We start from the raw sequence: 13192 nt of genomic DNA, 5'->3' as shown, positions 1-13192 counted from the left end.
ACATTATCGGAAAGCTCCGATCCAAGATTTAGATCAAGATTCATGACCTAACGAATCTAACTTTCATTCAAATTAGATCAATATTTGATTATATTACCTACTTATCTCAAACTTCTTCCAAGAGTAAAGATTGTTCTCCCAAATCGACTTATGTTGTTTTAGGATGTTTTATCTTCACTTACATTTTTCTTATCATGATATTCTTTGTTTGCATTCTTTTTAACTATTTGATTTATCGGTAGATAATATATGTTTTAATTAGTTGAGATGATTCAAATTTGTGATGATAGAGATGTTGGATTCATAGATGCAAATTTAAATGAATTAAAAGTTGAAAACACTAGTAATTTAAATGAATTTGATTTTGGTAAAAAATTTATATGTCAATTATTGTCGAACTATGCTTGTCGAGTATTTTTTTCTCGCAAAAAAAGTAAATAAAAAGTTTCTCTCTTTTCTTTCAAAGTTGCATACTTGTCATTAGTCTTTCCTTTCAATTCCAACATTCATAATGCCTCCAATTTGACACATTGTCATTGTCTAGTCTTGGTCTTTAGCGTTTACTTATCAACTCTCAATGTTTCATTCTCAAAATTTCCCTATATGTATTATGGGCTTGTATGGTCTTGTCTCCTTCATTAACTTAACTTAACTATTCATGATTTGATTTGAAATCCAATTGGACAGCCATTCCAAATAACCAACGAGTTTAGATATGCAAATATATATTTATGTGTTGTGTTGTATAGGTGTAGTATGACTTGAAAGACCTTGACTTGTAGTCTTTTTCACTTCGACAATACATTTTGTTTTGTTTTTATGTCTATGAGCTCAGCATTGGCATAAGAAGCAAATTGACATTTTTGTTATATTATAAAAAACGGATAAAGTATAACAAATATAATAACAAAATACCACCGATGCAAATGTAAGATTAATAATAAGATATTTACACTTATCTAAAACGATGGAATGTAAAATGCTAATGAAAACTTCGAGGTTCAAATTTATGAAAATGTCGATTAGTATTTTAGTAAAACGATAAAGCTAATAGCAAATAACAAAAACTCTGAGCGTGCTCGAGAAGAAACAACAACGCGAATATGCTGAACACACAATCGCACATGCCAGGCAACAAGAATTTTAATTGGTAGACATCAGGAATCAAAGCAAAGGAAGCACAGAATTTGTCTAATCTCGTTCGGATATAAGTCGTCATTGCAAAAAATTCTTCGGTTAGCTCCCCTACAAATGTATCGTAACATGGTTTGAGGCCTATAAACCTTAAAGCACCAAGATCCATTCCTCAAGATGGACAATCTTCCCATATTATGATGGGTGGGATCCTAGGGTTGAATAAACAGGGAATATCTCACATTTGAAACCTTTCACATTTTTACACAAACAAAGTCTAATTTGTACGTTTGTAAATGAAACAAGAACTGTAGTTGCATTACTACAAATTATACATGAGCAGCAAACAGTTGCACTAGAATTTCCTTTTTTCTTTTTCATTTTTCTTCCACCACTACTATCCATAGAATGCTGGGAGACGAAAGGGGGAAAGGTAAAAGATTAGCTAGAATAATTCATACCGGTGCACTGTCTACAGTCAAACCAATAGAAAACAAATAGAAACTCCCATGTAGGCATTTTAATTGCCTGCAACTGCACCATTATCCAGTGAATCACATTCATTCATAGATAAAAGATAGACAAAGCATACAAATTGAATGAAACTAAATCGGCAGAGTAGTCGCTACCTCTGATTTCTACAATATACTTCTTACATATTGGTCAAGACTTGTATTGAATAGCTCACACCTGCAGAAAGCAAAATCAAGGGAGAGTTGATATTGTGTTGCCAGGACAAACATAAAGTAACTTTATTTTCATCATAAGAACAATAACATAGCAAACAAAAGCATGAATGGTTTGACTTTTGAGGTTGGGTTAAGTCTGTAAATAAGTTTTTGAAACATTTCAAATCTTTTGTTAAAAAGAGTAAACAGGAGAATGTAACAAAAATTCTCCTACATAAAAGAGGGATTGAATTGTCCACATGGTTTGAGTTTGGTTTCAATTTCGCTCCATAAATCTTACCATTTTCGGGGTGATAGTTTTCTTACTCTTTTTCTTTGTAAGTGGAAAAGGACGATGAGCTACCATTCAATATAATTACATCTAAAGGTTAAATAAAGAAGCATTTGAAGTAAGAAAATAACTAACATATGGTGACCACACATAGATGTTCGTGAGATCATAGGAATCATATTGAAACCAAGCTCAACCCCAGGATTTGAAGTGGTAATTTAGTCTAAAGGGAGAATCTAGAAAAGCCTAAAATATCTCAGAAAAGGCCTCTGGGACAGACTTAAATAAGTTATAATTAAGGTCATGAACCAATAATAAGTTTCCTTTTCCCAGACGCCATTTAATCTTTTGTAAATTGAGACCAATGAATGCATGCATTACTAATTCAAATTCATCAAAGATATTGACTTGATTCGGCAAGATTTCAAACTCACTTTCTTTGAGTTAAATTACTACGTTTGGTATATAGGACATATGCATCAACCAAAGCTAACAGTTTACCTGATTGGAGTTCCTGGACTGTAGAGTGGATTTTTCACTACATATTCAACATACAAGTTGTAGATGTACTTCAATGGGTCCCTCAGATCACCGGTTCTAGGATGGGTAACCAGGATAATCTGAAAACAAAGAAACTCTCCATCAATGCACACAACAACGAACTTCAAATTAATTTACCCTATAGTTGCAAGGATCCCAATTTTCATCGTTTGGTCACTTCTTTTTCAAAACAGAAACAATTTTGAAACAGCAGCTTCACATGGCTTTTCCCAAAAGTTCAACTTTAATTCTTCAAGAGTAAAACAAGAAGCAAATAAGAAAAAAAATTTGTCAAAACTACTAATCATCGCCAAGGAAAATGAATTGTCTAAGAAGAAGAAAGAAAAGAAAGAACATTTTTTGCAAGGCTACAAATCAAAACTTAAATTATCCACGTGACACAACAAGTTCAGAGAGGAAAGAACCCTCTAAAACTCCCATATACCTTGGCAATAACCATGACAATAGCAATAAATAAACAAGTCCATGACATAAAATAAATATTGTTTTCATTAAATCTCAATAATTCATATGTAGTCCGCTCCGATTATGCCACAGTCATATATCAAGTTCAGTATTTTAACAATTCAAGTAGACATACATAAAGCTACTATGGAAAACATAAACAAGAATGGAAGAAGGAGGGTTAAGGAAACCTTTATCCCTGATGGAGTTTCAGTAAAACTGAGCTTGTAGGTATTAGTACGAAAGCTGTGAAATGAACAACCTTGGCCAGGTAATTGAGGCACCCCAAGATTTCCTTTATCAACACTGTATCAAAGAAAGTAAAGAAAGTTATCACTTCAAAACCCAACTCCCAAAAGCAGCTCATCATTTTCCAGTAAGTTAATACTTTGAAAGATCAAAATCAAATCTACAATCAAATTAGACTTCTTAATAGTTATTGCCACGAACCATGCATTTGTCACGTTATTAAGACTATGGTTTGCAATAATCTCCTATCTGGTTGGATCACTACTTATACTAGGCACAGCATAAACTAAAGTAGTTTCCCAGAGAAGGAAGAAACATGAACCTGGTTGGGTCCATCTTGGCAGTAAAGGATTTAAGGGAGAAGAGCAAACCAAACATAAGTTTATGGTCTTGCTGGGGATTCAATGTCCGGAGAGGCCGATTCCACTCCCTGTAGAACAAGCAAACTCCATTCCTATTGAAAATATACATCATATGCACATTGTTTCCAGTCGCTGTCGGTACCGGAGGCGAGGGACTAATTTCTGACCCACCAAAGAACTGCATGGTTTCTGGAATAAACTAAACTAAATCAAATCAATTGTCATATAAAATGATCTACGAATCTAAGATTCTAACAAAACCCCAACATTTTCACTCAACTCTACAATCAGTAACCTAGCAAAGCAACTAATAATTCAATCATTCCTAATAATTCATTGAGGTTAAAAATAAAATAGCGAATTGTCAACAGGTAAAATCTAACCCGACCCAAATCAGGAATCACTAAAGCAAGAAGCTGTATGACTCGATCAAAAATAACCCAGATGCATTTCCCTTTGGCCTCTCTACAGAACCACTCAATATAGTTAGAAACAAATCTAGTGTAAAATTGGGAGTCCTATTCATACATAATTCCAAGGAAAATGGATTTTACTTATGCATCGTATAAGAGACTGTGAGCAGGGGAAAATGGAGAGATAATCACCAATGAGCTGGATGGTGACAGATTCAAGAAGAAGCATCAAAATCAAACAACGGAGAGCAGAAAGATACCTCAAAGAGCAGAGACTGCAAAGTAAAGGAAGCGATCAATTCAACGACGAAGCTCTTGATTCGTCAGGCAATGATTGCCGGCGACAACAACGTCAGCAGATCGGAGCCTTACGGCACCGGAGACCCCTCCGACAAGGACAGAGTGAACGAACGTCGTTTGTGAACGGTGTAAGCAAATCGATCTCTCGGAGTCCAACTCCAAAGTACTGTTTCGATATGCATTAATACATTTGATTTTTGTTATATCAAAAATAAATATTATATTAAAATTTATAAACATTAACAAAAAAAAATTAATTTCACATAATTTAAAGGACCATTTGGTAATATACACAAAATTGCAAAAATCAAATTGGGCCTATTTTGTTGTTATTGGAGGCCCAAGATGGGTGGTGATAAATATGGGCCTCCAAAAGAATAAGCAAAAAACCCTAATTTCCTCTCTTCCTCTCTTTCCCAATACTATAAATCTTCACCATTTTCCTGATTAGGGTTTTTGTTCGTTCTTGGCCGTCCCCTTCATCGTTCCCAGAGAGAGGGAGAGAGTAAGTTGCAATAGTAAAACATGAAGACGATCCTCTCATCTGAAACCATGGATATCCCCGACGGGGTGAAGATCAAAGTGAACGCCAAAATCATCGAGGTCGAAGGGCCTAGAGGGAAGCTCGTTCGCAATTTCAAGCATTTGAATCTCGATTTCCAGTTGATCACTGACGAGGATACCGGAAAGAAGAAGCTGAAGATTGATGCATGGTTTGGCTCCAGGAAGACTTCGGCTGCCATTCGCACTGCTCTTAGCCATGTTGAGAATCTCATCACCGGTGTCACCAAGGGCTACCGGTACAAGATGCGATTTGTTTATGCTCACTTTCCCATCAATGCTAGCATTACCAACTCCAACAAATCCATCGAGATCCGAAACTTTCTTGGCGAGAAGAAGGTATTACTCTTTTTCTCTTGCCCTTTTATCATTAATTGCATTTTCTGGATTCTGGGTACTGGATTCATGCTTGCTGCTTTTGTATAGCTTAATTGAATGCGAAATGTTTAAGGTTTTGGGGTTAACTTTGATTTTACTTGCTGTGTTTAACTTGTTTACTTAGGAACTCCTAGCACTGTGAAGTCTCATCTTCTCTCCTCCTGCTTTTATGATTTGTTGAGTATTTAAGTTAAAATCAAGAGCATGTTTTTTTTTAGAAGTAGAAAAATGTTTATCTGTTGGATTGTCTTCACTTGATTCTCTGATTCTCCATGAGGGTTGTAGCTTAGCTTCGGTACTGAGAATCAATTAAAAAACAGTCATTAACAAATTTATTATGCAGAATTATTCATCAGTATGTACATTTTTTTTTTTGAAAAATGTTTTCCAAATGGAACGATATAAGGTTCTGTTACGAAGCAGTTTGCAGCAAGCCAACAACTCAAACTACTAAATACAAGAAGAGTCCACAAACCATTTGCTGGATTTAAATAACTGAACTAGTCAATAACGTTCAATAGAAACATAAAATTATCCACTAGGAATCAGAATTGGAAGCTATACGCCGTAAAATCAGTCACTACAACTTGCGACTACATGGAAAATGCTAAATAATGGGCAATTGTAAACATTGTTTGGTGAAACAACTTTTGGGTACTAGGTTGTTGAGATAGTTCTAAGAACAATTGGGAGGAGTTGGTGAGAGGGAAAAAGGTCAGAGGGTTGAGGAGTATGTGAAAGAGAGGATCTTTAGAAACATGACATCGAGTTTGATTGTTTTAGGACATAATTTACTGATTGCTTTGAATACAGTCATTTGTTTATTTTATCCATAGTTCAGGCATCCTCTATTCAAAACAAGTATTTTAATATATCTGGTATACATTCCAATTAATGTTTATGAAAAATTCCATGTTTGATATGTTTTTGTTATATTTGTATGATTTGTGGATTCAATATTTCCATCTTCTTTGTGCAATAGGTGCGGAAAGTAGATATGCTTGATGGAGTATCTATTGTTCGATCTGAGAAAGTCAAGGATGAGTTAGTCTTGGATGGTAACGATATTGAGCTTGTATCTCGATCTGCTGCCTTGATTAACCAGGTATTTTCTTCACCCATGCTACATTTTGATTGGTTCTTTGTTGCAAAGCTTGCGCCTGCACAGGTGTAGTTGGTTTAATACTCACTTTTTGTTTCTTTTCTGGGTGACAGAAATGCCATGTGAAGAACAAAGATATCAGGAAGTTTCTTGATGGTATTTATGTTAGCGAAAAGGGAACCGTCGTTGAAGAAGAGTGATGAAAGAGTAGTTTTGTTTAACCATGCATTGGCGTTCGGTGATAGTTTCTTTTTATATATTTATATCAAATTCGTAGACAAAATCATGAGAGCTGGTTTTTGAAGGGACAAAATTTATCGTAAAGCATTTAGTTGGACACCAATCGTAATGGTCGATGGAGTAAATGCCAGTTTTCATTGTTTGGTTTGTTGTGGGATTTCCAGAAGACCTAATGTTGTTCCTCACTTTAGATTTAAGAATGCTGTTCATCTTTCAATTTATAGTGAAGTTATTGTTGATTTTGGATGCAGTTATTGTTCATTTGGGCCATGATTTTTTCTCCAATATTAACTTCAACTTCTGTTGATGTGAATGTTTTATGTTAGGCAAACATTAGGTGGTTTTAAATCTGAATTTCCTGGGGATTTTGATGGCCATGTTATGATTCGAAATTCATAATCATTCAATTGGTTTTAGAAACTATGCTTGTTATAAACACTTCACAAACTAAGTTTTGTTTTAATCGACATGAGGTTGAAGGTTCCTTTCCTTTAGATCAGTTTTGGTCAGTAAGTCGTCGAGCATGAGTGTCGTTTTATTTATTTGAGTTTGGTGGAGCTAAATTCATAATGTAGCAAATGTTTGTTAAGAGTTATGGAGACGGGTAAGTATTTAAGCTCCAAGCGATACAGTTTCCTAGACACAAATAAAGAGTTGGTGGATTGGCATTTCTTTGGGACCATGTCAACAAATGTTAGTTTGACTTGGTTCATCTTACGATCAAAGACCTGGTTCATATCTAAGTAAAGGGGATTGTACATCGAAAGAGTGAAGCTAGTGTTTCAAACCTACTAAGTGAATAATTAAGTCGTGCTCGGTTTTACACTCTACAACCTACCTTGACACTAAAAACATGATTATATAAATTGTCCAGCATCGTCATTTGACACTCCCAAAGGGAATATTAGCTCTCTTATGTAAGTTAGCTAAAAAAGTAAGACTAAACTAAGAGAAAAGAGTTCAGGGAGCTTGAATATCATATGTTTTTTGATGAAATATTTTCATTATACTTTTTCCTTTATTTAGCTAAAAATAAACTTGAAGAATAATATCATATCATGAAAATGAACATATACAGAGAGTTCTTCAACTAAGATAAGACTTTTGAATTTGTTGGATAGTCTACCTTTCTTTTCAAGAATCATTTTTGTCTCTCAATTTTTTGAATCTGTTGAGCTGTATATTTCAAAACACATTCGGTTAGAATTACTCAAAATAGAAAATCAAAATGATTTCATTGGTTTTCAAAGTTTATGGACAATTCATCAAATGTTTCAGAAAAAAAAAATAACAAAAACACATACCAAATTCTTATGTTAAGAGAAAGAGAGAAAGAAACAGCAAAATTATGAATGTTATCAAACAGTCAAATTTCCAAGTTCTCAATATCATAGTCTAAATATATATATTTTTTAAGATTAACAAAGAACTTCGTCAAAGATTTCACAAAAAAGAAAAAAAAAAAAACAAAAAGAGAGAGAATAAATAAACGTAAAAAATTTTAAACTAAAACTTAATACTACAATACTTAACTTACCTCCAAACAAAATATCCTTCAAATCAAATTAAGAACGATACATGAAAACTCATTCCTAACCTTGAAATGTTCTTAAAAACAGATTTTCAATCTTGCTTAGAGTCTAAACCTCCCATCTCCATGTTGTAAAAAAGACTAATTGATATAAAGTGAAGTTGTGAAAGACTAAACTTTTACAACATAGGAAAAATCTAAATTTGAATGTCATATTAATTCTATCGGCAAATTGTAATTAAATTTACTCTTACATTCTCCAAATAATCTTTTTTACTATATACTTTAAAATCACTTTGTATTAATTTTTTTTGTCTCTTTAAATAAAACTCCCCAACTAAACACTAATTAATATATCTATAAATGGATATTATACAAGTTGACAACTTGAATCTGACAATGTTTTAATCTAATACAAGTTGAAATATTATATATTTGACCAACTCTAATATCTAGGAAATTAGAACAAGATTAAGAAGAAACATTGAGAAAATTATTTATAAAAAGAAACTTGACTTTTAGTTAACAAACATAAAAAAAAGAGGATCTTTGGATTGTGTTTCTAAGACTCTCTTTAAATGACATCTATCCTCTCTCTCTCACACTCAACATTTCCTTTCCACTTTGCTTCTCCCTATATTTTTCCATATTTGCAAAACAAAACCTTTTAGTTCATTTCTATTTTGCACAAACCACTTTCAGTTATCTCAAATGGTTTCTATAATTGAGTTATTAATATCATTATCCATATATTGTGGAGCTGTCTTAAGTGTAAAATAGAAATGAACTAAAAGAGTTTTGTAAAGTTGAAAAATCTATATTTGAGACATTCAGAAACAGTTTGAAGTTTTGACCGTTTGCTGGAGTTGATTGTTGATGGATGGAGTCATTTAAAACATGCAAAATATATAGGTGTTAAAAATAGATGTTAAAAGGAACTTTCACTGCCATTTTCTTAACACACGGTCCAAGTGTCGATTCAGCTATTATAGTTCACTCAACATATTTCAAACTAAGGTCCAAATTACCTATGTGTGTAATATTCATTAAACATGTCAAATTAGCGTTCATTTACTAGGTAGGTGTTAACCTAAGGGAGTTAATAGAAATTAAGCATAATTTATAGTTTTAACTTTCTTTTTTTAATGTATTTATAGTGAATGTGAAATAGATATACATTTTTAAGGGACGATGAAATCAATTAGTTTCATTTAACGTAGAGTTCGCATATATATTGAATTTGGATGAAGTAAAAGTATATATGAATTGGTTTAGTTCGGTTTAATTAATATAATGCTTTTTTTATATAAAAATTGATAAAATTGGAGACACAAATTCATAATATTTAAATTTCAAAGTTTGTTTTTTCTTTTTTCTTTTTTTTTTAAAAGTAAATATTTATAATTACACAACATACTAAATTGCCAAAAGAGAAGATTCTTTTGTCTCTTCTCATACAAAAACTTTATATATATAGATATATATATATATATAAAGTATATGTTAGGTTGGGAAATCCCACATTTAACTTCTTATAATTAAATTAAATAAGGAATAAATTATAGAACTATTTATGTTATAATTATGTATATATATAGTTTGGTTCCTCCTAATTAGTTTAGATTTAGTTAATATTGAAACGAGATTAACTTAATTATAACATTCAAAATAGAGCTAAGCCTAATTAATTAACACTTGTAAATTTATAAAAGACCGAACTTAAACTAATTACATGTCTAAAACGCTAACAAAGAAGAAAAGTATTATTACACTTCCAACACCCTTGACGCTGTCGCGGTCGCCATCGGGTTACGATGACCTCCCCCTCCCCCTCCCAACCTCCTCAAACCCAACAAAGATTTCATCTCTCACCGTCAAGTTCGGAATCAGAATATCCTCATCGTCCTCTTCCTCGTCACTATCAATCGGCATGTCTTCAAACATCTCTCCATCTTTCTCTCCGGTTGGACCCTCGTAATCGTTCAGCGGTGTGATGGGAGAAGCTGCAGGGGAAGAGGAAGAGGGTACGAGAGCGGAGGCGGTCATCGAGGGATCGAAATCTCCCGGGGTGGGGTGTCGGGAGGAGGAGGAGGAGGACCTGTTGCGGGAACTTCCGGCGAGGGAATTACGGTGAGTTGGACGGGGATGAGAGTGGTCGCCGGTGTATGTGATGATGAAAGTTTCGGGATCGACGTTGCTGCGTTCAACTTGCTTTCTTGCTCCACACCCTTTTGAGCTGCTGCAACGGTAATAGTTCCTGTGATGGTAACATGAATTCAAATGATGGAGGGGGATGAGTAAGTGCGAATTTTCTCGAGAAACAAACAGAAATCACAAACAAAATGAAAACTTTAAGAAATAAACAAAGCCAAATTTCTTACTGAAAACGAAGAACAAAAAGGGATACCTTGGATACGGAGATCCTTTAATGGGCTTTTGCCCATATTTACGCCAAGCCCACATGTCCGTTGAGAGGTTATCTGCCGTAACATGGCATACCCTTCTCTTTTGTTGGTTCTTTCTATAATTTAAACATAATTTTATTATATAATACAACTTTCAATTTTTATTTCCAATATTTTATTCTATCTAAAATTACTAATTTAGTCTTCAAACTTTCAAAAGATTTATTTAAAATTTTGAAATTTAGAAAGATATAAAGAGGGTAAATATAAAATTGAAATTTAATCATTTAAATTTAAGAATAATGAAGATTTTAATTAATGAAATAATTACTTGCCTTTTTCTCGATTTAGGTATGAGAGATTGCGTCATTGGCGAATTAGGGAGGTCCGGCGAAAACGGCGGTTGCCGGTGGTGGGGGTGCTGCTGCAGCGCCACAGGAGGTGGGTTTGGGCGAATGGGTTTGATTCCCTGACGGAAATGGCGATTCGGGGGGGTTGGGTAAGGGATCTCGGGCTCGGAGACGGGTACGGCGGTGACGGTGGTGGTGGTGGTGGTGGTGGTGTCGGTGGCGGAGGGGTTAGGGAGAAAAGAGACGAAGGCTTGGTGTAATTCATGGAAGCCGCCGTTTGGTTGTTTGGGTTGAAAGATGTCGGAAAAGGAGAATGCAACGTCGTCTGGATCGTCGTCGAATGTTAAAGAAGCGAGACAAGACAAGGCGGATTCCGCGGCGGCGGAAGTTGGGTCTGTAGCGGAAGCTGCTGAATTGCAACTCCGGACGACGGCGGAAAGATCCCAATCGTCGTTTCCGGCAGCCATGGATGAAATTTATACACAAATCGAAATGAAAAAAAAATTAAAAAAAAAAAAAACCAAAGCAAAAATTTTAGGTATTTGGTAAAAAAAGAGGGCGAAGAATTGGAGACAGAAAGGACGGCGCTGACTTTTTAATGTTTAGAGAGAGAGAAGAAGAAATGAAAGAGAAAGAGCACTGACTTTTGAAATTCACTAATTCTTAATTATGTATTTATAAACACAGAAAATCATAATTTTTTTTAAAAAATATATATATATATGTAAAAATACGTAAATTTTAAATTATAAAAAAAACAAAATAAAAAGAAAAAATTTTACCTCAATAGAAATTAAAATTATAATTTTGAAAATTTTGACATTTGGTATTATTTCTCTTAGACATTTTGCTTTATCCTCTAGGGTTTGTTCAGCAAATTGGGAAAAGAGTAAATTAAAGTGAATTAGTGTTAATTAGTTTATGAAAATATATCTAAATCTTAATAATTTATAATTCGTATATTTCCTCTATAATTTGTTTGAGTAATTTTTCGGTAATTAATTATTTTTAATTTTTATAATTAACTCTAGAGTTGAAATTTTTGTATGTGTTATTATGTTCTAAGGTAGGTCGGTACTTAATTGTCAAAAGTTAAAAATCTTCGATGTAATTATCACGTGCCATACTATACTAATGATAGAAAATTAATGACTTATTTAATGAACATTTTGTTTTTTAATTAATCAAATTGTTGTTAGTTGCTATTTCTAGCGAAAGTTATTTTTTGGATTCTTATCTAAACTTTTAATATATACGACAAGCAGTAAAAATTACCCAAAACAAAAATAGTATTAATAACGATCATTGAAAAAAAAAACACCGTTCTCGTCATTTGAAAACATATATACACTTACAAGTTACGTTTCAAATTTTCTAACTAAAATTCTAAACTTTTTCTTAACTTCAACAACGTGTCGTTAACACATTTAAATATCTTTCTATTTCAAAGAAATAAATACATGCAACGTTGACTCACACTTATTCTATCGTGATGTTCTAATCAAATCAAAGCCCTTAGAACACAGAACTTAATGTCTTCTAAATCACATAGAATTTATAATCAAACCTTCTCTTCCCCTAACTCTATTATTTTATGTAAAGAAAAAAAAAATCTCACTGAATATTCAAAAAGAGAGAGAGAGAGAGAGAGAGAGAGAAGGGAAGTAAGTTTTTTCAGTTTGAAAAGAAAATAATTGTCAAATTTTAAATGGTGGTGAAGAGATAAAGCCTAATTCATGCAAATATATTTCATTAAATTCTTCTTGGCTCCACCCTAAAAATTATATATAAACAAACTACTCTTATTTGAAAAATAGAAAATATATGTATTAAAAATCTCTTTCTTATTTTTTTTTTTTTATTTTTAATTTTTTCATCTAACACTCCACAACCCATTTGAATTTAGTATTTAGTTTTCACCAAATTCAGTAAAATAAATAAAAACAATAATTTCCATAAGAAAAAAAAGAGAAGAGAGGAAAATGAATTAATAATAATAATAATTTGTATTTTTAAAATTTGACTTTATGAAAAATGTCAAATGGGGACAAAGGGAGGGAGGGGGAGGTGGCAAAGGGGAGAGGGAAATGAGTGTTTGTTTGTTTTGTTTTGTTGTGGGAGAGAGAGAGAGAGCGTTACGAACGTAAAACTTTTGACTCTAAAACGGATTCCAATTCTCTTTGTTTTGATTGGTCCGTAGGT

The 13192-nt window shown here is 33.2% G+C and overlaps 3 protein-coding genes across 6 annotated transcripts; 1 reads left to right on the top strand and 2 right to left on the bottom strand.

Moving 5' to 3' along the window:
• Nucleotides 1-1562: 1562 nt before the first annotated feature.
• LOC103482924 (uncharacterized) lies at nt 1563-4612 on the bottom strand. 4 transcript variants are annotated; one of them, XM_051089953.1, is made up of 6 exons: nt 4384-4612; nt 3671-3909; nt 3291-3405; nt 2596-2714; nt 1764-1824; nt 1563-1668 (listed from the first exon to the last, which is right to left on the bottom strand). In XM_051089953.1, the coding sequence occupies exons 2-5, from the start codon at nt 3892-3894 to the stop codon at nt 1773-1775; spliced, it is 510 nt and encodes a 169-aa protein (XP_050945910.1). In that variant the 5' UTR covers nt 3895-3909; nt 4384-4612; the 3' UTR covers nt 1563-1668; nt 1764-1772. The 4 variants fall into 4 exon arrangements, with proteins under 4 accessions (XP_050945910.1, XP_050945909.1, XP_008437541.1 ...); XM_051089952.1 differs by having other exon boundaries at nt 3671-3899; XM_008439319.3 differs by having other exon boundaries at nt 1563-1824.
• Nucleotides 4613-4816: 204 nt separating this feature from the next.
• Nucleotides 4817-6954, top strand: LOC103482923 (60S ribosomal protein L9). Its single transcript, XM_008439316.3, has 3 exons — nt 4817-5323; nt 6345-6467; nt 6578-6954. The coding sequence occupies exons 1-3, from the start codon at nt 4949-4951 to the stop codon at nt 6662-6664; spliced, it is 585 nt and encodes a 194-aa protein (XP_008437538.1). The 5' UTR covers nt 4817-4948; the 3' UTR covers nt 6665-6954.
• A 2965-nt stretch (nt 6955-9919) lies between these two features.
• On the bottom strand, nt 9920-11590 carry LOC103482922 (probable WRKY transcription factor 27). The gene is made up of 3 exons (XM_051089950.1): nt 10972-11590; nt 10643-10752; nt 9920-10492 (listed from the first exon to the last, which is right to left on the bottom strand). The coding sequence occupies exons 1-3, from the start codon at nt 11455-11457 to the stop codon at nt 10045-10047; spliced, it is 1044 nt and encodes a 347-aa protein (XP_050945907.1). The 5' UTR covers nt 11458-11590; the 3' UTR covers nt 9920-10044.
• Between the last annotated feature and the right edge of the window lie 1602 nt (nt 11591-13192).

Source organism: Cucumis melo, chromosome 9, assembly GCF_025177605.1.
Source record: "Cucumis melo cultivar AY chromosome 9, USDA_Cmelo_AY_1.0, whole genome shotgun sequence".
Classification (NCBI taxonomy): Eukaryota; Viridiplantae; Streptophyta; class Magnoliopsida; order Cucurbitales; family Cucurbitaceae; genus Cucumis; species Cucumis melo.
Note: the sequence above shows the minus strand (reverse complement) of the source record. Positions and strands in the feature narration are given on the sequence as shown.